The sequence below is a fragment of the Aquila chrysaetos genome, chromosome 7, assembly GCF_900496995.4.
Source record: "Aquila chrysaetos chrysaetos chromosome 7, bAquChr1.4, whole genome shotgun sequence".
NCBI classification, from domain to species: domain Eukaryota; kingdom Metazoa; phylum Chordata; class Aves; order Accipitriformes; family Accipitridae; genus Aquila; species Aquila chrysaetos.
This window is the reverse complement of record NC_044010.1, coordinates 31,790,456-31,815,274: the sequence shown is the minus strand read 5'-3', so window position 1 is coordinate 31,815,274 and position 24,819 is coordinate 31,790,456. Positions and strand designations below refer to the sequence as shown.

Here is a 24,819-nt window from a genome sequence, read left to right as displayed (position 1 = left end):
GTAAGACTGGAAACCAATGGACACAGAAGTGGTAAAGTTGTGACAATAGGTTAGCTGTTAAGAGGGTGGAAAAAGAATTTTAAATTTCTGCTTTTGTCATTGCCTACTGGAGAGCAAGTGCTCCAGCAGACGAGGCATCCCTCTTGTATGCTCTGTGTGCTCTCTTTGTGGTTACAGGTTGACACACAAAGGATCCCAGCGCAGACAGCAGCCACAGGCAACCGTTAGAAATGCATTACCTTAGACCTTGCGTACTGCTCACTGCTGCTAGCTAAGGCTTATCTTGAAACCAGTGATGAGATATGTCTCTGCCCTTCCAGCTGAATCTGGACGTGCCCTGATGCTGCGCTGGAGCTGGGCCTCTCCAGCACCTTCCCTTTCCCCTCGAGGCCCCACAGGCCCACAGCACTGGAGCTTCATGGGGACCGTGCTCTCGAGGGCTGCCCTGGGGAGTGCTGGACCCTCTAACTCTGGACCCTCTAACTAACGTGGCCATAACCGTGTCCGCTGTGCACTGGCTGATGCTGTAATGTCAGCATCCACTCTCTTATGGTCGGATGTCTGGCGAGACCTCATGTTTCTGAAGCTCCCGATGCCACTAAGAGAGACTTCATTACTCCAGTTTCAATTCTGCCAGCTTCTGGTGTTTCTTTCCTATTTCTGTCTGTAAATCCATTGCAAAAGGATCCAAAAATGGGATTTGTTTGAGTTTGTTATTTTATAGCCCCAAAGTACTTGTCTAATTATGTACCTTATGACAAACGGGGATTGAATTTTTGAGGACTTATTCCAGTGCAGGTTCAGCACAGGGGCCACTCAACGTTTACTCATTTTATGCATCCCTGCAGACAGTCCTCCTTTTAGAAACGTCTTCTCTCCCAGTGCAAGTTGTAAGAAGGCACTGCAATTTTCAGAGGACCTGGTTCTTCAGACTAGGCCATGTCTCGGGCTGCCCCACAATACGGTTACAATGAACGACTTGCTTGTGTCTCCTGTTCTTGCAGAGAGGTGGTTTCAGTTTAATTTCAGATGGCCGCTAGCTGGTTAGGTACTTTGCCAGTGGATGAGGGGTTAAAAAAAAAAGAAAAAATTATTAAAAAAGAAAATAAGTCAACAGACCTCATGTATCAGTGAGATTTTCTGATCTTTTTCCCCCCCCTCCCACAATAGGACATCGTCAGAAAATAGATGAGCAGACAAAGCCCGGGAGCTTGTCCTTTTCAGAGCGCCTGAGTGAACTGGAGCAGTTGCGTCGTACGGCCATGAGGGTCAGCCCACACCACCCAGCCCCCACACCCAACCCACGAGCCTCCTTGAACCACACCACTGCTTTTAACCCTCAGCCTCAGAGTCAGATTCAGGGTAAGTACCTGAAATCCTCCCCCCCGCTCGCCCACCTCCACCCCCCCAGCGTGTGGAACGTGGGGGCTCGCAGGCACTACCCCCTGTCCCTCCATCTCTTCTAGACTCTCCTTGGCAGCCTTTAACAAGTGAGAGCCTTTAACGAGTGAAAGGAGGGGCTTCCTAACATATGTCTGTATTTCTAAAGACCTGACAGATTTTAAGGGGTCCATACTGTCTCGTCTTCCTGGTATCAGTACAGCTTATGGTGTTTGTTAACCTCATCTATGCTAGAACCATAACATCTTGAAAGCCGTTGTTTCCTTGCAAAGATGCATTATGCCAGGCCCTTTTCTTTGTGTAGGTGTATTTCTCAATGGCTGTTTATCAATTACATTGTGTGCTTGAATGAGAAATACCATCAATGCCTTGCTTTGACCTTTCCCAGGAAGGCAGCAGCAAAGAAAGCTTTGCAAAGTGCTTTGTCTCCTGAAGACGACCTCTCAGTGCTAAGACATTACTATGAGCAGGCTGCTTTGAGCGTATTTCTGTGGCTAGTGGTTATCCAGTGCATTTTATTTGAATGAAAACCTGCAAAATGGTGACTCAGGAGTCTGATTTCCTCTGAGGCTCAGGCTCAGATGATGCAAGTGAAACCAAGTCATCTGGCTTGAAATTTTATCTGCCACCACTAGAGCTGAGTCTGTCCCTGCTAAAACCAACTCTGTCCCTCGTGTCAACTGGAACTTGGTGCGCAGTGAATCAGGTCATTAAACCATCAGCTGATGCGTGTTCTGCAAAACACATACCAAAATGCAGATTGATAGTGAGATGCACCTAAAGGGAGGGTCCGGGACAGTATTAATTTTAGCAAGTGCTGTTCCTAATGGAGTTTTCCTTTATTCTTCCAGCCAGAATGAAATGGCCTTAGTCAAGGTTCTTTGCTGGGGTTTTGGGGAGAAATAGTTACCGTGAATCAGAATAAATTCTTGTTTCAGCGTTTATTTTTAAAACCAGGGTACTCTTTGTTGCATGCAGAAAAGGTTATCGCTTACCTAAGGCAAACGCTTGTTACATCCTTTTATTCCCATGGCTAGGAAGGTCTTTGGCTTAGTGAAATATACTGCAAATCTGCTGTTGACTTTGCTGTGAGCAGAAGCAGGCATTTTTGAGAAGCATGGGAAATAAATCAACGCATTGTCATGTGCCGTACTGTAGAAAGAGGCAGGCAAAAAGACAGCTGGAAGGACCACCCAGCTCCTTCCCTCCCTGGACCCGTGCCAGGTCAGCTCAGGTGAAGGATCCAGTCCTGCACCTCTCCCAGTCCCTGGCAGTCCCCTCACTTAGTTTTCTGATTTGCAGAGCAAACCACGTTGGGTTTCTCCTGCGCACAGCTCCGTTCCTATAAAAGAAAATGCACATATTATTATGGCTACTCAGCAGCCAGCGGCTACGTGGGTGGAGGTATCAGTCGCAGACTTGCATTCTTCAGCTTCTTGGGAACACTATATGCTTAGCAGAGTATCAGGTTTAACGTCAAGTATCCGTCTTCCCTGGTTCCCTGTGAAAGTCCCTCGCTTGTACAACTTCAGAGCGATAGGCTTTTCACGCTTGGCCAGGGATTCAGCTGCTCTCTCCAGAAATAGTTTTAGTACATTGCTCCACTTTGCTCCTTGCAAACAAGATTTTAATGCGTTTTGCCTGTGGACGTAGCTCAGAAAACGATAGCAATGGAGCTGCTAACATTTCCTCATTGATACCCTCCTCTTCACCTATAGAGCTGCTTTCTCCCAGTTCCCCTTTCCCTCTGCCTCCAAAATGTGTGCATTATCCATTGAGCAACTTGTTGAAGCTTGCAGTCACTATCAGTAAAATAAGCCCCAAACTGAAGCCTCCCTCATTTGGGACTATCTCTGCTGCAGATGCCTTTTAATTTCTAGGGCTCGTCTTTTCCAGGTCATGCTATCACAGCGGGGGAAAAGGGCTAGGGTGGGAAGGAGCTCCAGCACCATTATTTTTTCCTCTGTGTTCAAAGTATGACTGGTTTTTGGGCTTATCTCCTGTGTGACCTCTAGGGAGTTGGGATTTTTAAAATTTTTTCTATTTTTAATAAACAGCGCTACATTTCAGAACACAGACCTCCAAAACCAAAACACTTCTGACCTGCTCCATAGTACTGCTATACCTAGCCACACATCTTTGCATCCTGAAACACTTCTGTTGAAACTCTCTCACTTAAGAGAGCACGGAGGGCTTTTTATATAGGCATACAATAAGGCATAAAACCCCATACATTGCTAACTTCCAAGTAGTAGCGTTAAACTTTGCTTTAACTCACACCAGTATGAATCACAGGCTACTTCTCTATTCATCCAAGTCCAATTATCTTTTTTTGAAAAGAAAACTAACTCAAAATAGACATCTCAGACTACTTCTTGGATTTAAAGGGGCAGGTTGCCATGCCACTAAACCTCTGTTTATTTGTTGAGGTTTTCATCTATAAAAGGATTGAGGTTAATTTTAACTTCCTATTTTACCAAGTCTTGAATTTAAGCATAAAGCTGCTTGTGTCATGTATACAAGTCCAAGCAAGTTAAGAGACCATAAATTGCTATAATCGAGTTTTATGCTTCTTTCATATCACAAGGAGGGAGAAAGTACACCTGTTCTTTTAAAAGATCTAACCATAGCCAATTCACAGACCAAAGGGGAACAGAAGGGGAGAAAAAGCTTCCACCACATCACACATGGTTTAAGTTGAAAGATTACTTTGTGCCTGTACCAAGCGTATAATGTCAGAGGATTTGACCTACACGCACAGAGTAAGGATATTCAGTTAAAGCTCCAAACCCAGCCAATGCTTCAACCTTAACTCACCCCTTCCTTTGTACAGAGGGAGAAAGAAAATAGACAGAGCCATGTGAGCTGTGCTGGGGTGTTTAGGAAAGTTTAGGTAAGACCCTTGATGAGCATTTAAGTTTTTATATATAATAACTATAAATATATCTATCTATATATTATGGCTGAGTTTCTTCTAACACCAGCCTGAACCAGATACTAAATACATAATTACTAATGTTACAGTGGTTAATGTTAACCAGAGTAGGTAGATCTGTAATTCAAGAGTTTTACATAAATACAAATTTATATGGTTCCTTTACAGTATAATTTTTTTCAGGGCCAATAGAAATATTTTAAATGAGTAAGTCATCAGGCCAAGAAGGTATTCTTTTGCAGGCATTAAGGCTGAGTTAATAAATTGCATAAATAAATTTCTAACTAGTGGGGTTAGGAATATAATCCAAAACCACGTGCAATTAAATAACTTCAATTTTTTTTTTCCAAATTAGCCCAAACAATGTTTCCAACTGGTGATTTATTAATTACCCATAGGTTAAAAAAATTAATAAAATAAAGCTATTTCTCCTGTCTAGGGAAAACAAATAATTGTTGTAATCACTTTAAGCTACATGCTTCTGGTTCTCTTTATGCTTTTATAGCCTTAAAAATATCTGAGTTTGGTTGCTCACATTTTTTTTTTCCTTTTTTTTAAATTTTGTAACCTTATATGTTAAGTTTCAGCTGGGACCATGCTTTTATGACCAAGTCTAAAATCCCTGGAAACAAGAGGCTGTAATAAAATTACTGACAGATCTTCAAGCGAAGCAGCAGAATTAGCACCGATAGCAAAGCAAGAGAGATCATTTAAAGATCAGCTCTTTGAATTAGCATGAAACATAACGACTGAGAGATTATTTTGGTACAAGCCAGTCTTTTGTCTTCCTCCAGGTGCAATACGCTTTGTTTTAAGAGACATTTCAAGGTCCTTGCTATCGTAATCTTGTTCCACCAAAAACAGCCCAAGTTTATCAGGGTTCCCATGAACCGGTGAAACACAGGAGTGGAGTCAAGGGCAACGTTTAAGCCTGGGGAATTAAAATGGCTTTGTCCCTACTACGGCTGTATCCTGCCCCGATTTTTAATATTTCCACTTTTAAACCAGCTTAATAGGCTGTAGGTTAATAGACTTAGAAGCGTTCACAGCACAGCATTTCAGAGTGGGCTTCAACGGGGCTGTCCTTCTGCCTCTGCGTTTTGCTGCTGCAAAATGCAGTTTTCAGGCGCTTTTGAGAATCCAAATTGACGTGCTCGTAGCTCCCTGCCAAAACAGATAAACAGGCTCTCAAGATTAGGGACTCGCCAACTCTTTCCATTGTGCAATACGCTAAATGCCGATATTTTTATGCTCTCCGTACACGTCTGCGTCTCCCCATCTTCCCTTAACTCGGCGCGCTCGCAAAGCGAGTACATGGTGCTTTAACAGCGTATCATCCCGTTTCCACTTGATTAACCACCTGACCTCTCCATCCCAAAATACACTCCCGGCATGTCGAGCGACTGCCGCCTGAGCTTGGCACCCTTCCTATCAGCGTCACTCCTGCCTCCCCCGGCCGGTGGAGTAGCGGGGAGTGAGTCGCGCCAGCACGCCGGCGGGCAGCACGGGCAGCGTGGGAGCTGGCAGTGGGTACATCATTTCCAATCAGCGCGGCCAGGGCTGCCAAGCTTCCTGGCTCTGGCGGTTCTCCTGGATGTGCGGGAGCCCTCCTCCCCAGCCCCAGAGTACGGTTTCCCCACCATCAGCCAGGTCGCGAATGTTTTGCTAGCAGCCAGGGGAGATCCCCTTCGAGGGAGGTCCCCTCCATCGCACGTCTCCTGGGGCGGGCAGGCAACGTGGCGAATGCATGCCGGGAGCCCACTCCGGGCGAGGGGGAGAGATGGTCTTTCTCCTTTCCCCTCTTTTCAACGCCAGTAGCCACCAAATAGCTCCTGCATGGGGAAAAGGAAGGAGGTGAAGCCACCCCGGTGGCGTGGACCCAGAGCTCAAGTGCCACAGGCACCAGGAGGTTGCAGGAAGTTTGTTGAAATAGTGATGTTTTCCAAAAATATTTTGCAAACCAAATCTGTTTAGGTGGAAGGGTTCCAACTGGCTCTATCAAAAAGGAGATTTTACAGAGAGAAATATCTTTTTACTGGAAGTACAATATGTTTCTTTGATTCGCAGTTATTGCTCAGCAGAGAGTACTTTTATATAATGCCATGAGTAACCTCCTCAGTTTTTCTTTTTAAGGGGTACAGTGTCATTAGCAGCAGACTCACCCTGCTGTCTATTTATTGTGTCATAAACCAACTTGCATCTGAAGAGATGAGCACAGAAGCATGTGAACCAGATTAGCATGTGCAAAACAATTCTTCTTTCATTCAGTCTAATAGAAGTCCACTCTGGGAAAAATCCCTCCTTTTTCACACCCCATACTAACAAATATATATAAACCTCCCATTTAAGGCTGTCTGAATCCATCCTGTAGCTCTGCAGGCACAGGTGCTCCCATTTTTTGTCCAGAGTTTCTTGTGTCGACCAGACTGGAGTATGTCTTAGGAAGGTTGCTCTAAAGCATAAACAAAAAGGGAGCAGCAGCAATGTGACTCTTGCCATCTGCAGAAGCACAAAATTAAGTTGTGTAGCATTTCTGGCCAAATGAGACTTCTCATTTTGCTGTGAAAATAACGTGCTTCATATTTGTATCTTGGAGAATGTTTGTGAGGCTATAGTATATACAGAATATATTGTATAGACTAGAAAATATCAGTCTGGTAAAGATACACACAAGATGTGCATAATATAACTAAGTAACCTGCTGCTTCATAGTGTCCATTTTTTCTTGGCTTCAGCTCTCAACATCGTCTTTTACTCAGTCATTTCATCCCGTGTGCAGGTAGGCTCCTGAAAGCAAGAGGCATGTCGCCCATTTGATTTGTAAAGTTCGTAATGCCATTTGGGTCCTCTCCAAATTCTAATTTTGACAGGGATAAGATTTTGTTACTGTGACATGTTATCTCTGCCAAGACTTTGCTTATCTGCAGGGCTGGTTGTGCTGTGACACACAAGAGGGGTGGTGATACCCAGCAGGAGCCCAGGAACGAGAGCGGTCCTGAGGAATTCCCTCCATCCAGTGTTAGAAATCTCCTCTCTTCCCTCCTCCCCTGCCAGAAGTGGGCCACTAGTTTTGCCATTTTGAGACACCATAGGTGGGATACTGTATTAGTAGCAGTATAGAAAGTTTGAGAAAAATCTCATCTGAGGTCCAGATGAAGTAACGATCATCCAGTGTTCAAGAAAAATTTAATTCAAGTGGCAGCGGGTGCAAAGCGGGGCTGTTAGTATGACAAGATGAATAAAGACCTTACTTTAAAGAAGAGGTTAGCAGAGCCGGGTTTATTCAGCATGCCAAAACAGAGGCCGAGAGGGAAGATAATTACAGTCAATAAACACAGCAGAGAGGTTCAGCAGGAACTTTCAGAAGGACAGTGTTGGCTCAAGAACAAGTGGTTCTTCTTTAGACTGACTATCAATGAATTTAGGCTGGAAATCAGATGGTTCCTAGGTATCAGAGCAGCTCTGGCAGCCTTCCAGGGGGCTATCAGAGACAGAAAGACATAATTTAAGATGGATCTTGCTATGTTATGTAAGTGCAGAACACAAGATGTGGCTGGGCTGCAGGACCTAGGGGATGCTCTCCGGGCCCATATTTTCTTCCATTTCATCAATTCTCTGCACCTGTGGCTTCACCAAGGTGAAACAAGGGACATTTCGTTCTCTGGCACAGGCAGAAGGATGCTCAAGGATCTTCTCAACGTTTTGCTCTGTCGGTTCTCAGTGAGAAGATAAAACCTTTGCCTGCAAACTCCCAGTGCACTCCTTACTCCCACGTGGACCACCAGCTCTTCAGCAGTTCTCTGCATAAATCCCACCTGGGATGCAGGCTCAGCCGTCTCTCTGGCACCGGTGCCGGAGACCTCGCGCTTTGCCTGCTAAGGGGAAGACTTTTCTCATTTGAGGGTGGCAGGAATCCGTCCTGCTGCCCCCTCCATGCACCTCAAGGATTCCTCCCCTTCAGCCACAGATTTGTGCCTCCTCTGTCTGTTCCCACTCGGGGCAGAGCGAGGTGAGGAAGCCAGTTCCTCAACACCTGCCCGCATTGCAGGCAGCACGCCCAGCTCCAGGGCATAAGCCTTGCTCAAGAGCCTCCCCTGCCTCCTCACATTCAGCTCTAGAAAAAAAAAGGGCTTGAAATTGTTTAGCTTTTTCATCAACTTAAGGCACTAATGGAAAGAGTTATGTAATGGTGTTTAATCCAGAAGATTTCCAAGTGTCGATATATTTAAAAGATACCAATCTTCATATTCCAATTGCCTGGCGCTTCCTGAGATTAAAAAAGCAGAAGATAAGGCAACAAATATGTTCTCAGTCCCCAAGCAACATCTCCACTTACGCAAAGTTTTCTTTTGCTTTTTTTTTCCCTTTTGTCCTCCACACAGAGCATCCTAAAGGATGATTTTAACTAAAGAAAAGGAAATCTTGGTTTTAAAGCAGAAATCAAGAAGTTGAGAGATCTGTATTTCGTTCTAAGATTTGTCAAAGTCATTCTGCTTATCTTTTGGCAAGCTATTTAGAGCTTGATTTTTTACAGTGTATTTAGGAAAACTTAGCACACCAGAAAGGTGTCTTAGTAAGATTTTTGATAGTGCCCAAGCACCCAAGCCACAGAGAAATCAGTGACAGCTGTGGAGATGCCATTGGAAATCCCTTTAGCTGTCTAGCTGAATGTTTAGGCAGCTATAAAATGTGGCAGCTCGTGCCCAGACACAGTTTTATTTTTCATTAAGCAGTCCATGTCTTTTACCACATGAGAACAACACTGAGCTGATGGATACTGCTAAGAGAAACAGAGCTTGCAGGTAGGGACAAGTATCCCCGGTTCAGTTTTTAACTTGCATAGCGATCCTCTCTGGTTTGTTTTGGTTTGTCATCTTCCACTGAGTATGCCAAAGTCCCTTCTCCGTTATGTCATTGCAAAAGTGGAGCTGCTCTCTAACCCCGTGCAGGAATCTTGTGCCTGCATTGATGCTACCAGCCTAGTGTTAGTGCTGTCGGCGGTCCCTGTGATTGCCAGAGAAAAGAGTGAATTGCTCAGGCTCACTTCTTGCTCCTTTAGCTCTCTCGTGGTACAGCAGTGCTGCAGTCACCCCTCCAAGGTGGAGCCTCTGCCTGTTCTTCTCTCTTCCTCATTTCTGGGGCAACCAAGAAGGCTCAGCATCTTTCAGAATGGCAGCTTAAATGCAGTGTACCTCAGGGGACATTTCTATCTGCTGTTGAGATTAGCTGGGTCACTAGTCTCTCTTACTTTTCCATGGAAACACCTTTTTCTGGCTCACCGCTTCACGTGCCCCACGCTAAATCTCACCTATGGCATTGGCGTGCTAGAGATGTCTAAAGCAAATATCCCTGCCTGCCCTAGAGGCAGGTGCTTCCACCGTCCTGAACTTTGGATGGCAACGCATGGCCATGTGTTTGATAGCATTTCAGCATTTGAGGCAGCTACTCCTTGGTTTTTGGGTTATTCCTCACTGGCCCTTGAAGCATATTCTTGGCCTTTGAATGGCCCAATTGTGAGGAAGATTAAAAGCGCTGATTGCAAAACTCCAGTAAATAAAATCTCTCTCAGTTCTTTGCTGACAAACCCAGTTTCTTTCCATAGCATTCTCCTCTTTAATCCCCTCTTGGCAGAACATGACATGTTTTGATACCAGAGCTCAAATTACCTTCCATGGTAAATAAAACAAACAAAAAATAAATAACAGCTCCTTACCCTAAAAACAAACACCCACTGAAACCAGCTTCTTATGCAGCTGATGCTGCCCATGTGCCAAAAGATACCACTTCGATTTTGTAATTGAATGTATTCTTTTCTCTCAAATACTGAATTGAGCCTCTCCAAACTTGAAATGCTGAGGGGTTAGAGCAGCGTGACCACAGACACCCATACTATTTGCCATCTAGAAAACAAAGGAGGAGGAAACGAGGAGACCAGCACACCAGTTAGTATTCAAATGTTTGTCTCTGAGGTGAAAACCCCACCTCAGTATACAGAGCCCGCATGGTCTGGGTTGGTGCAGACAGCTAGATTTAGATGGAGTGAAATCAACCCCTCGAGCTCTGCAGGAGGCTGCAGCGGCTACCTGTGCTCATAGCAGCCAAGGGGCTTTGCATTCAGGAGGACTGGCACAATCTCTGCTTTCTTCAGCAGTGGGATTTATCCATGGGGCGGGGGGCTCCTTTCGAAGCATCAAGCGCAGACATGCCCTCATCTCTTCTTCTGCCATGCCTTTAACAAGATGTTGCGTCAAGCAGATCTTCTGTAATGATCCCACGTGGTTAGAGGGTTCACAGGGCTCCTTTTACATGACTGAGTACACAGTACGCCCTTAGCAAACTTATTTATAAGTTTTCCCTGTGTATTCAGTATATTACGGCCCCTATAAATGGAGATTGTTCACATGCAAAGAACAATGGGCTTGGACATGCTCAGTAAAGCAATCAATTATGTGGGGAAGTGCACATTATATAGTCAAATAGATGATCGTCTCTGTATGACCATTTCCATTCTATTTATACAACTCTTCTCTTAAAAGCATTGAAAAACAAAAGCATATGAAATAGATCCATTAAAAAATTGTGGGCTCGCTGTCAGGGTCAGCTTGATTTCCAAGAATAAATGCTCAGGTTTGTTTCAGAGGTTTATCTATGTTGAGCAAGATACTCAGTTCAAGATCAGTGATTCTGCGAGCTCCCAGGATTTGGTGTTCAACACCAGGAAGTATCACAGAGGCTGGATATCTGCAAAAAGAGGTGTTTTGAATGTCTTTGTTTAGGTATCCAGAAATGGAATTGGATCACTAGGCGCACTTTAGAAAATAAACCATTGTAGTTTGCATCCTTTGCTTTTTTAAATAATTACAATTATCAGAGCTTTTAGATATGACTTGGCCAGTTTAGGTTCCCTTAGCTTCTGGCAGATCAAATTCGGGTGATAATTACCAACAAAAAGCAATGAAACAAAAAATTCTTTGCATAGCAAAAAGTTATATATTCACTGCTTTATTCATTGATAAGTTTCCAGCATCCAGAGAAGTTGCTGTAAACTGCTACATCCTTTGGCCCACAGGAAAGACAACGTTTTGTCAGAAGTGATTCTTTGTTTTATTAGTGTAGTCATGATTTACAGCTAGCTGAGCAAGTGTAGCATTTATGATGATTTCAGTTCTCATTGCATAAGGTTACAGAAGTATATTTAATTTTAAAAATCCCAGGTCCAAATGATGATCCTCATTCTGCAGTAAAGCATGTGAATAACTGCTCAAAAGAATAGTCTCTTTGATATTCTTGAGACCTATATATACATGAGCAATTTTACATGCAAAACCATTTGCAAATTCGAACTCGGTATTAATTAGTTCATGGTAGGTATCCACCAGAAAACAGTGCTGCTCTGCCATATGTTATAAAAGTGAACACTTGTGTTAACTTGAAAAGGAACCACACAAAAGGGAATGAGGCATTTCAAGTGAGTGTAAACCAAGATTTGCCAGCTAACGCTCACCTAGATACAAATGGATCACTAGCGTATTGTCATTTTTACCCCTCCTCTGCAAATACTTTTTTGAAAAGCTCTCTTTCAGCTTCCTTCAGCTTTTAAGCACATACCTGGGTGTTTGTGCCAGGCTCTTGTGCTGATGGTGCTCCCCAACCTCCACCCTTGCGAGCCCTCTCCTATTGCCCGGCCAGCAGATAAGCCCTGGTGGATGCAGTAGGGGACCAGCCTGGGACCCGTGGGAGCCAGCCCTGGCCCAGGGAAGCCTCCTGCGAGTCCCCCTTTTTTCTCAGCAAGGGACCGTGAGCGCTGCCTGTCCACCTTATGAAATGCAAGAGCCCCGTGTGCTCCCCGAGGATGGAGGAACTGGAGAAGGGAAAAGGACTTGCAGCTGGGGTCGGGGGCAGCTAAAACTGAGCTGCCGGGGCATAGGGAGAAACCACATGGAGCGGGGTTCGCCAGATGCCTCGGGCCCAGTGGAGGGCCCGGCCATCACTAGCGCATCTGTGGGTCGCCCACGGGTGACCAAGTCCGAGGTGGCAGGGTGCCACATGGGACCTCCCCATGCATGTGTCGGAGCCTGGGGGAGGAGCGGGAGGCCGCCAGCATTGCCCTCTCTTGCCCTCACTGTGGTGACTAACGTGGCCAAACATAGAGCAGGGACTTGGTTGAAGCAGGTAGAAAGAAAATAAAGGCAGAGAGGAGAGAGTGTGAAAACAGGTTTTCCTGGAAAAGGGAAGGAAATATATCCATGGAAAAAAAGAAAGAAAGAAAGAAAGAAAAAACAGCTGTGCTAATTCTTGTGCTTGTTTGATCATGTTCAGAGCCTCCTAAACTCCCATGGAAGGGAACGGTTTTGTTTCATGAGGGTGGTGCATACTGAGTGCATGTCCATGTGATTTTTGTATTTGTACATTAAACATTTCCCCAAGATGTAATTCCTTCCCTCCTGCACTTGGAATAAAGTGACTTTACAAGAAGGACTGCCTCCAAACAGCAAGCAAAGGAGGGCTGTTGGGGCAAGATAGGGCAAATGTAAATGTGTCTGAGCTAGCTGCTCCACCCAGCCTCTCATCTTTATATGAAAAATAAAAAAAAATGTTTCCAATAACCGAAACAGGCAAGGTCTGATCTGCACAGACGGTCTGCAGGCATTTGCCCAAGAAGCTGACGGTTGGCTGGTACATCCTCATCTGATTTATGTTGTGTGTGTGTTAAGCCTTAAATTGTTGAGTCTCTGGCTGGCTGCAGTGGTATTACTGGATGGTTGGTGTATGTTTTCAGCTCACAGAGCTGGCTCTGATACTGGGGTTGTTGGCACTGAATCAATTCCAATCTCACACCTGTCTGAGACAATGAAGTCCTTGTTGCACACATCTCCACCAAAGGCTGTCATACAACTTATTTTTCACATTTGAAGAAGAAGGAAAAAAAAATAAGGGGAAGACTGAGGAAATGCTGTCTCCTCACAAGACACGTTCCCCATGCGTGGATGCAGCATGCCCTTCATTTCTTTATGGGAAAACATATTTACAAAACAAAGCCAGTGGAGTGCTTATGGAAAGTATAGCTTAATCCTGGCAGTTCAATGTGACTAAGGCTTGGTGTCCAGGGACTTACTCTGTAGGACCTTGCCTGGTGGATTAAGCATGGGAGATAGGCACCTAGTTTGTCACACTCTTAGTGGAAAGTTTACCTCCAGCTGTGTTAGTGCTATTAGTAGCTTCTTCTCAGTGTTCCTAGCACCTGTGCCATTTACCTAGCATTTGGGGGCAATTTCTTGACATCTCAGAGGTTGTGAAAGGTGCTGGGCTCGGATGCCAGCATGGCTGAGATCCTCTGCTTCCTGGCACTGAAGCAGTTCAGCCTGGGTGGAGCATCAGCCTGGCTCCAGACACCATTCAGTCCTGAGTTGAAGGCAGGAGTCTTGTCTTTGTCTTGGTCGTCCATCTTTGCCCTTGTAGTCTCCCTTCATCCACTCTTCCTCCTCCAGTTCTGTTGCACAGATGTCTTAGATGTGCAGTCCTCTGGAAACTGTAATGTTTTAGAGCCTTTTCCTGCCCTTGCAGGTTTTTTTCCATTTACTATGTTAATGGCAATTTTTCACCAACTCAGACAGGACACATGTGGCTGAGCATTTCCTTGGAGCGGGAGTTCGCTCCCTACTGCTGAAACAGCCTGAAAATGCGGAGTGGCATTCCAGACTCTCCCCACATACCTGTTTGTCATGTACCAGCAAAGGCTAACTGAGCCTGCTGATTCAGCAGAACTGCTGCGGTGCTGTTAGTGACTGGGTCCACCTGTCCAGGGGAAAGACTGGTTGTGCAGTTCAGAGGCTTTCCTATGTCCTTTTTCTACACTTTCTAGCCCAAGCTCCTCCATTTTTGCCAGCCCCATCACTGGTTGCATCACCGGGGCTGTGCAGATGGGAGTGGGTAGACGGAGGGCTGGGTAGAAGGGGTGGCATGAAATGCAACACAGTCTTGTGTTCTTGTTCCTCCTCATCTTGACTTTTGCAGTCTCCATTCTTTACCCCAAAACATCTTTCGAAGAGGAACGTGGGAAGGAAAAAAGGAAAGAGTGAGGTACTGCAACCCTGCTCATATCCAGTGAGTTTTGAAAGGAGCAGAATTAGACCAAAAGACAGCTCTTCAGCCAATGTAAGTTGGCCTTGCTCTACTAACTAGGACAGCTGAGGATCTGCCCTTGCACCTTGTTGGGGTGGTCTTCAGCATAAAAATAAATGATTAGCTATGTAATGAGTGAATATAAAGACAGATGGTAAAGTATACTTCTGTTGGTACTTGCATGCCTTTGTTTAAGAATACAGAAAAAGGCCCTGCGGTGATGAAATGCAGACGGGAGCGTGATGTTATCTTGCACCTATAAACCTTGCTCTGAGTCCACTGGTGGCCACTATCCAGAACTGCTGAGTTCAGACACACTGGCTTGTACTAAGTAGAAATGGTGCTTTCAGTCTTCAGTAAACAGCATTTTTGCCGCAGGGCCCAAATCCTTCAAACATTTGCCTAGGTAATTGTCTGTTTTTGCCTTCTAGTGTCTCATCATCAGCTTATCTGTAAGTTCAGACTGGCTAAATGAGCATGTGAGGATGGGGAAGAGCTGCTGGAGGATGGGGGAATAAACCATTTCATATTTAATTCACTGGCAGGAGACACTAATGTGAGTGCAGCTAAGCGATCATTTTAGGATCACGTTGGGGAAAAAATGAGTAATACAGCATATTAATTTAAACAGATTAAAGAGCTGCACAAATAAATGAAGGGGGTTTTATTTTATTTCTCTGGCAGTCCCAAAATATCAACAACTGCAAAACAACAACAGCAAATATATAATTTCTGGTTGAATTTCAATGAATTGTTTCAAAATGTTGCCAATTTTTAAAATTGTGAAAATGTAGACAAAAAATATTTCAATTAGGGCAATTTCTGAAGTTGTTTTTTTTTCCCCTGACCAAGCCAACAATCTGTAACCTACAATAACCTTGTTTCTTGCCATCACATTGAAATTTTACATTAAATGTAAATGCCTTGTTTGGTCTTACTTTTACTTTTACTTAAATAATTATTTAATATTTGCTTACATGTTATGATTATGTTTAACTTTGAGATAGTTTTTTAAACAGGAAAAAGTTCCTTTTGCTTATAATGATTACTTGTGATCTTACTCTCCATGCCACAGTTGTCAAACTGCTCAGTTCAGCACATTCAGTGGAGTTTAGCTGTGTTTAGCTAAGTTTCTAAAAAGTTTTTGATGTGTTTGTAACTGCTAACAGACAACAATAATTTTACGTATTTCTGAGCAGACAGGCTAGTCACAGGGTGTAATTTGAAAAGAGGTTATAGCAAGCTAGACTTTTCAAGCCGTTCAGAAGTGTTTAGTATATTAAAAGTTAATTTTTAAGGTGTTTAGTACAGAAAGTGAAACGAAACTGTTATTTGTGTAAAACATCACACATTTCCTATTCCAGAAAGAAATCTTCCTCAGTCTAGCAACACAACAGCTGTTTGTTGGTTAATACTGGGAATTACTTTATTTCTTCCACACTGGGACATTTTGCAACATTTGACATGTGTTGACACTTCTTTTCTATACTGGATTACAATTTTCCTTCAACACTGTTATTCCTTACTCCACCCATTCTGGTAGCACCTACGTGCACACAAACCAGAAATTATGATTGGGACATAGGTACACAAAATTCGGGGCTGCAGCGCACACTTCCAAGTAGCCTGGTTGTCCTGGGTCCCCTGCAGGAGGAACTCCAGGAGAAGGGGCAGGGAGGTGTACGGGAGTTGGGGCATCAGCAGGCTCCCCCCAGGCCTCCTCCAGGCATCGCTGCCCTGATGGGTGGCACAGGCGTATCCTCCCTGTTGGGGGCAGACCCCTCTCCGACCGCCCTGATGGAGAGTCTGTGTCCAGGACATTGCTGGCTGAGCCCTGCGTGTTCAAAGCCCTGCACCTGCTTATTCAAGGGTCTCAGTTTTGGCACCTTGCTTTGGAAGGACTACCAAGGGGCTTCAGCCCTGCGACAGCTTCTCTGTGTGTTGATTTGCTGAGTTTCTGCTTGGCATCTTCAGTAGCACTAAAGAGAGAAGCACTTTTAACTTCAAAGCTTATGCTGCCTCTATCTTGTGCCCTTCAGATTTAGATCTAGCTTGCTCTGAAATCTATCAGTGTAACATTTAAATAGGGCCAGCAGAGCGAACATGCAAGCTGAGCTGGACCTAGTGCATGTCTTGAGCACTTCTGCTCCTGCAACAGTGGCAAAGGGTTGAACACAGAGATGAGTCTTTACCTTCCTTTTATTCCTTCTTCCTCTGCCTGTACTTCTCCAGCCTCTCTGATTCAGGGGGGGAGTCAGGGAGATGTCCTGCTGCCACCCGCCGGGGCCATAGGTCGGGTGGAATTGGTGATGGCCGCAGCACGGCAGGATGCTGCATTCCTCGGCTACACAGCAAGTGCCAAGGGATTTCGTAAAGGAAGCAAAGCATTTCTTAAACGGTATTTTAAATGTATTTCTGGACTGAATGCCCCTGACAACCCAGTGAGTTGGGGCTTTCAGCACATACTTCTGGGCTTGACTCATTTTCCATTTCAGTTTTGCAGATCTCCTCAAAACCAGCTTGACAGTTTAGAGGAGCAGATCATTTAATAGAGTTTTCAACAAGTCCGTTTGAGTTTAGTACTGTAATGAGCAACAGTTTCTTAGTTACCTCCTTTTTAAAAAAATCCATGCATCGTTCTAAGTCAAACTGACTTTACAAATATATGTTCACATGAAGAAGACCTTATTTCACCTTGTAAATCAAAGCTGCACTCTGGAGAGAGGTTTCATACCACTGGGCTCAGTATCATTTTTCTCAAGGTGACCTCAGTTGTTAAAGTATGAAGGTTGCATTTGATATGTCACTTACTTTCTCTAAGTCAATAAAATGAACCAGTGTGTCTTTAGATCATCAGAGATCTGCTTATTACCAAAAGTTGTTTTAATCCTGGTTTGTGTTGGAATTTAAAAGAATCCAAGCAGATTTCATTTTCCATCCTGAATAAGAGTTTGGAGGGTGATACTCCGCTGTGTGTGCAGAGTGCCCCTGGATGAATTCTACTTTATTAGTTTATAGGCTTTCTTCTGAGCACTTGGGATGAGATCATGAAAGTGTAAATGACTGTTATCTTCAAAGGCCTCTTTTATACTGACAAAACTCCACCTTACCGACTTGTATTAATAATCTATTGCAGTCCTAATTAGTTCACATCAAGGTCAGTGTTTTGTGGTGGATAAAATGACTGTAAGCTCCAGAGAGTAAGTTTTTTCTTCCACTACTTTCATGTTGAAAAAGAGGAGGGAGCACTGAAAGTGTAAAAGAAGAGATTGATGAGGACTTTTTGTTTATCTGTAGGCTAAAGAACTTTAATATGGAGTAATTAGTTCACATCATCAGGAGCAACCTGTAAGATACCTGAAGCCACATTGTAGTCATCCCTTTATCACTGTGGCTCCCAGTGGACTGCAGAGACTTCCTCATTCAACTCTGCTCTTTTTTTAATGGCGTCGGTTTTCCAGTGGGAATAATCCAGCCAAGGAACTTTCAGCCTCATATTTAATTGTCTCAAAATGTAGACACAAAGCTAGGAAATGTTTCACTGCAACATGACCTCATGACTGCCTTCTCGAACACCCTAAGACAGAGTCCCACTCAGGCAATGGCTCTGGGGCTGGGCACCAGGGTATCAGCAGTCCCCTCACAGGACCAGCAGGGTCAGGTCCAGCCCACAGGCATGGAGGGTATTGCCCTAGAGAGGAAGGTGCGGATAATCCTCTGTCTGCAAGTAGTGACTCAATGTGACTTCCAGGTCCTGGCCCAGGAGATATCTCTCCACTTCCTTTGGTCTTGCTCCACCCCATGAAAGAGAAACTTTGGAGGTATAACCAGGCTGGGATTCATTTCACCTAACTTTAGACATCCGTGTTTTGTGTGTCTCTGTGTGACACAGTCATCTGGTATCCTTGCGATCGGGGAGAGAAACAGCTGTTCTTCGGGTGTGATTCACCCGCCTGCCTTGGCTTAGAGGTCTCCCTTCGGATGAAATGAGTTGCACCCCACAAGCGTCTCTTTTACCTTGTTGGCAATAAAGTCTAGAGTCTAGACAAGTAGCTCAGAGGTAGACACCTACATTGTAGATCTCTCGGGTGGGATGAATCCTCCCCCGAGAGCCAGGACACCAGGAGACAGCATTACACTTTGTACACAATTAGCACCATAGCTCTGTGTCTGCATTTCCAGGGCATGATATACCTGCCCAAGGCAGGCTGAAAGCAGCTGCTCTCACCAGCAGCAAGGTAGTGAGATGGGCTAATTGACCTGCTTCTCAGTGAACATTGTACCCACCTGAGCCCTACACTTCAGGTAGACCACTTTCAAGATGTGAGCTAACTAGGACAAAGTGGATACATCTACCCCAAGCTGTTCTTACAGGTGAACTTTCCTTGCCGGGGTGACATCAGGTAATTCGCATGTGCTCTGACTCAGCCAAGCACTGAGCTCTGTGCCCTGAGTGCTCTGCTGAGCTGGAGCCGTGCTTTCTGCATGCATCAGTTCTCCGTCTGCTAAAATGAGGATTGCAATAACACCCTTCCTCAGGGGGCAGCGTGAGGATCAAGGAATTAATTAGCTGGGAGGCGATCACGTACTAGTGTGGTTCAGGGAAAGGCGAAGAGGAGAGCAGTAGCTGGGACCTAGAGCAGCAGAAGGGAGAAGCTGGGGAGAGAACAAGCGGGATAGGAACAGAGGTGCTCTGTTGTCCGGCAGGGTTTGTCATACGGACCCTGGCAGCAGGTCAGGGGAAGCTGCCACAGTCCCCATACGATTCCCCTCCAGAATTGGAGAGATGTGATTTCTAGGTGAATTTACCGAGGTGAACAAGGGAGCAGTAACACCCCCCATAGGTCCCACCCCCTGGTGCCTGTACAGGTCACCATAGATCATATGCCCTCCCAGCAGCAGCACACAACCTGCTCTCTCCCTAGTGCCTCAGAAGTGAGAGGAAACCACAGTGCCATGCAGCAAGTAGACAAGTGTGTGTGCATGTACACATGTGTATGTGTACATACACGTGTGTATGTGCTTATACTGGCATCCTTCTGCCCAAGCCATGGGGCTCTCTGCACCGCGTCACCTCTCAGGCTGGGCACAATGTGATGAAGGGTGAAGTCTGCTCACCGCCAACATCCATGTGGTATCTGTCCCTGATTTCCTCACTGTTTCAGTTTGTGCTTTAGCAGTACGCTTAGAGATAGGGAAGAACACTGCAGCAGCATCAAGTCTGGCGGCATGTCTCCTCCAGGGGAGCCAAAAGAGTGGAAGGTCAAGGTTGAATTCTTTTACTTCATTCCTTATTGATGCAAAGAGGGAGGGAAGAGGAGGATGGGTGGTGGAATGGAGTCTCCCTCTTGAACAAATAACTGCAGCTCTCCAGGGTGACTCATACCTCTGAAGACAAAGAACAATGCATCTTTAATTTGCAAAACTCAGCTTTCCAACTTCTGCATGTCACTGGCACCCAGAGACTTTGCAGTTTGCCCATAATGCCATCACGTTCTTCAAAGCAGCAGTGACGCCAGCCCAGAAGGAGTGTGCTTACTCAGGAGGAGAGATGGTTTATATTTCATTTGAGCAGCTTATGTACTAACCTGCTAGGGCAGCACATAATGTTGATTGTGAAATCAGAGTTTTCACAGTTTGGTATTTGGAGTTGTCTGCACTTCCTGATTCTGGTACCAAGTTAGCAATGAGACCTGAGAGGTTTTTTTAGGCGACCCCAACCCCACAGCCAGTTGCCATTAACTAAAATGCTACTTGTTTATTTACAGAGCATTATGCATGTACGGTTCTGCTAGTCTAGGCAGCTAATTCAGGCAGCTTTAAACTGGATGGAATACACACTTCTCCTTCTATCTCCAAAATATACGCAGCTAGAACAGGTCCTTTCTCCTGCTGCCTTTGGTATCATCTCCAGGTATCTTACTATCGTTGGAGCACTGACTTTCTTGACATGGACATGAAAAGAGTGAAAGAAATCCAAACAAACCATTAGGATGTATTGTTTGGTTTTCTCCCTTCGCTGCCATCTGTTTCTAAAGAAAAGCTAGCAAAACATCTTCATGTAAGACCTCAGTCTTTCACTACATTCAGCACTGGAGGACTGATATCCTCAGAGGCACTGGCAGATTTGCATAATTTTTGTCCTCAAGACCCTTTCTAGTGCAGTGCTGAAAAGAAACGAGCTAACACAGAAGATGAGTCAGGGGTAGATGATGCACAGAAACTGAATGCAAAGTACTGAATGAACAGTAGAAATGGTGCTCTGCACCCCAGCACCTAATCACACCACTCTTTGTCTGTGGTTTGCCATGATCTTTACTATATGCTCAATCCTTCTCAGGGGCTGGTACCCTCCTGTATATCCATGCAGCACCTAGCATGCTTTAGGAATTTCTGCATCAACTCTAAGCACCGCAGCTAGAGTAAACAGCCTCAGCAACTGGATTTTGAAAGGTTTCTGCTTGAGGCTGATTTTTTTCTTCTTTATTCTCAAGAGTGTGATGCCTCAGTGTGGAGAAACTGCCTCATTCTCCTAGCCCACAGGCAGATTTTTTAGAGGCTCAAATGCCTCTAGAACTTCTCTAGCCTTTGCAATGCTCCACAAAACCACAGTAATACTGAAATAAAATGAAAGCAAACATTGAGGCAGGAGGTCACTGCCAAAGATCTCTCTCCCAGAGAATAGCTGGGGATTTGGGTGGCTTTTCCACCCCCTCCCCACCTTAAAAATTTCCAGACACGCGACATATCTGTCACTGTCGTTCTCAACCAGAATAAGTCCCGTCACCTGTTAGCAATCTAAAAGGGGCTTTTCAAGGCCGTGGAGAGCAGTGAATGCTCATCTCCTATAAATTTCCAGTGGAAATTAGAAGACTTTGAAAAACTTTCCCCGCAGGCAAATCAGAGCTCGCACCCACCTCTGTGAAACCTGCAGATCTCCCAGCTGTTGCGCTGGGAGGTGACTCTGTGGTGTGACAGTGGTTTCCACAGCCTGGCACACAGAGGGAAACCACCCTGCAGGGTGAAGTAGCTGCTGGTGGAATTTTACAGTTTGTGCTGTAATTTTCCAGCTCCTCATGTTCCAGTGCTGAGAGGTATGAGAATACCAGCCTTGTGCGGCTGCTGCCACTGCCAGTGATGAACTTGTCCTTTGGAAAGTCCCCCTTATTTAAGCTACTGACTAATTCCTTCAGCTGCCGGGAGATGACACACCTTTTCACGGTGCTGCATTGGGCTGAGGATTTGCTGGGTCCCGAGTGAGGGAGGGAGATTGAGTCATTTCAGATGCCTTGCTTCAGAGAGAGACTAGGTCAGACTCATGCAGGACCATATCACGGTCCCTTGCGCTTCTCACACCTTCACCTGCAGCTGCTGGGGCTAGGAGGTAATGCAAGAAAGCAAGCAGGAAGAAGAGGCAGAGACAGGCATGTAAGAGATGTTGGCAAAGCTGGGAAGGAGGAAAGACTGCGTTGAAGTTTTTAGGCAGGCGGCATCTTTCTCTTCAGCACAAAACTACCCAGAGTATTTCTGTGCTCATAGTCCGTTTCCTCTATTAAGCAAGACACCTCTCTGAATGAACAAGTCTCATCAAGACCATTCCTGCCTTACACTCAAAGGAAAGGAAAGTCACACTATAAAAAGTGTTTCCCTTTGGAAAGATTAGCAAATCAGACTCGGGGCGGGGGGGGGAGGAGGGGGGGCGGTGGACAAATCCCAGACTCGGAAAAGCCTTTCAAAGCAGTTAAGGATCCGACTCTCTCTCCTTGTCTGCCTCTGAGTTTGACACCAGTAAACTAATCCCAGCTTTCATTCACCCCATGTCTTCTGCCAGTTGCTGCCTTTAAAGTGCTTGCCAGGATGGTAGGGGAATTGCAAAGCTCAATGCTATGCGACTTTTGGGGTTTGTTGCGTATGACTGACAGAAATTTTTGCAACTTGAGAAAAAAAGTCTGGCAACAGCAGCGGCTATTTCGCAATTCATCTTCATCTCGCTATGCCGAGGATGGGGGGATTTTCACTGACATGGATAGTGGCTAACTAGCTGCTCAGTACTCGGGGCTGACTCCTTTGTCTCCCCGGACCCTGCCTTGGGAAATATCACTTGTAGCAGGTAGTTCGTCCAGGTAATCATATTTTCAAGCAGGCAGGTGCCATTTCTGAGGCAGAGGGGCGAGGGAGGAGAGAGGACATGCAGGCAGCCCATGTGCAAGTGCAGCCCAGCAGAAAGGGGAAGGTGGAAAGCGGGCAGCCTGGCTGAGTCAAAGGCATACCTGCTCCCTCCCGGGCTGCTGCCGGCTTCACCGCCATCCCGCCTTGCGCCACGGCGTACTGACTCACATCCTGCTGCTCCTTTCTGAAGCTTCCAGGAACATGCTGTATCATACTGAGATTTGGCCACGCAGCGCCTCTTGGCTGGGTGCAGGCAGCAATGTCTGACCTGCAGTGACACACGTAGAACCGTCTCTCTCTGCGCTCCAAGGGCATAAAACAGATTCAGAGGTGCACGGGATCCAGCTCAGCGCAAGCCAGTCGCATCCACATAAGTATTTTCCCTTTCGGCTCATAGGTGCAGTGGGACCTCTCATCTGATTTGAATTCGAAGTTTAAACCTTTTAATATGGCTAAACTGAAGTATTTTCTGATCAGAATATAAAATCTTGCAGGGGTTTTCTTTTAGGCAGCCTGGTATGGATTGTTATATTTGTTATATAGAAATGATGAGGAGAAAGATATTTTTGCTGTCATCTCAAGCAACATCCTGACATGGTACTATGAATCACTGCATTTCCACTGAAACTTGCTGATTTATACCTTCCAAGTGCCTGACAGCATCACAGCATTTTCTTTTGGAGGGAGAGGGGGGTGTTGTTTTACATTTTAAAGCGTGTGCCCCCTCTGAAAAAGAATCACATCAAAGCAGCATCCCAGGACTTCATGTTTATTATGTCCCAGTGATTTCTGCGTCCCGTATGCTCAGGATCAGTTCTACAGACGAAAGGATGTTGTGTGCAAGCTCAGGAGATATGCTGTGGTTTCGACTGAGGTCTTGACCCATCCTCTTGTGCTCTGAGCACAAAGGGAGTTCTTCTCTTTTTGTACTTGACTATCAGTAACAACTCTGGAAGCCAAAATATGCCCTGTGTCACACTAGGACTACTCCATTGCCTGGCAGGTGTTTGTTTGCCCTGCTTAACCGTGCCGGTTCTGCTGAGCAAGGGTACCTTCAGGTCTGGGCGTATACATCTCTCCCGTGCTCTTGGATAAGCACCGAGCCCCGAGCTGCTCCTAGGAGAGATGCTACTTCTGTGCGGTGACTGTGCAGCGCAGAGCTGCAGCGAGGCTAATGACTAATAGGTGTTAGCAAAGGTCGTACGAAGGGCTGCGGCGGCTCCGCGAAAATGCACGCTCCAGCTGGGTCTCTTACAGCGCGGGTCCCGGCGGCAGCGGGGCCGCCGCGCTCGCCGCCCGGCGCTGGGAGCCGGGGGCGCGGAGCCGGGCGGCCGCCGCTCTCTGCAAGGTCTCCACTGCCACCTACTGATAGACCGCGCCGGCCGTGGCATCTCTCGGCGAGAGGAGCGACCCACCGCCCTCCGCCTCCTTCGGGTTAGGCTTTTAATTTTCCACGGCGAAAATGGCTGGAAAAAATGCTAAATGCTAGGACCAGAGGGAGCGTCGTGGAAAGGGGAGACCGGCTTTCTTTTTTCGCCGAGTCTCTAACCAAAGCTTGTTTCATTAAACTGTTAAACATTATGCAACATTTGTACAGCTTAATTACAACTTTTTAAAACAAGCCGAACGCAACCTTTTTCGCGGCAATAAAACATGACGAGGCATGAAAGATGGTTCAATACTTTCTGCTTAATAGCTTGTTAGGCATGAAGCTAGAGGCCGAGAGCTCGTGACTACACAGCAAGGTGTGAATTATTGCACCATAATTCTCGCCCCGGAGTGCTTTATTGCAATTAATAACTGTTTTCATGTTTTAAATACATTTTCTCACACCATAAAAAGCAGAAATGGAAAGTACTTGCTAATGGGAGAAATACCGGGAGGATTCAGCACAGATCACCAACTGGAGCAACTTCCTTGGTTTCATGCTATTTTGATCTGCCTTTAAATGATTTTGGAATCCTGTTTGGTTTTAAAACTGTATGGACCCAAAGCCCTGTTACTTCCTTTTGTTGAAGTAGCTCTCCCTGCAAATCTCTTCACAGACATTCTGAGTTGGCAAGCAACTCCCATTTATTTGCAGCATGTTTTCACCAAATTAACTTCAGCCACACAAAGCCACACATTCAGTTCCCCATGCCAAGCTACTAACTTCTGAGATATGCACCTCTTTATTTTGAAAGCAGAAAAGA

General features: G+C 45.5%; 1 protein-coding gene across 5 annotated transcripts in view; it reads left to right on the top strand.

Annotated features, from left to right (window-relative positions):
• The window catches only part of RUNX1 (RUNX family transcription factor 1), a 174,965-nt gene that overhangs the window by 137,685 nt on the left and 12,461 nt on the right, over nucleotides 1–24,819 (top strand). For 3 of the 5 annotated variants that reach the window (XM_030020429.2, XM_041124767.1, XM_030020428.2), the window contains one exon: nucleotides 1,171–1,362. The exons of the other annotated variants lie outside the window; for them this stretch is intronic. In XM_030020429.2, the coding sequence (XP_029876289.1) occupies nucleotides 1,171–1,362 (192 nt within the window). The remainder of the gene's footprint in view (nucleotides 1–1,170; nucleotides 1,363–24,819) is intronic. 5 annotated transcript variants of the gene reach the window in all.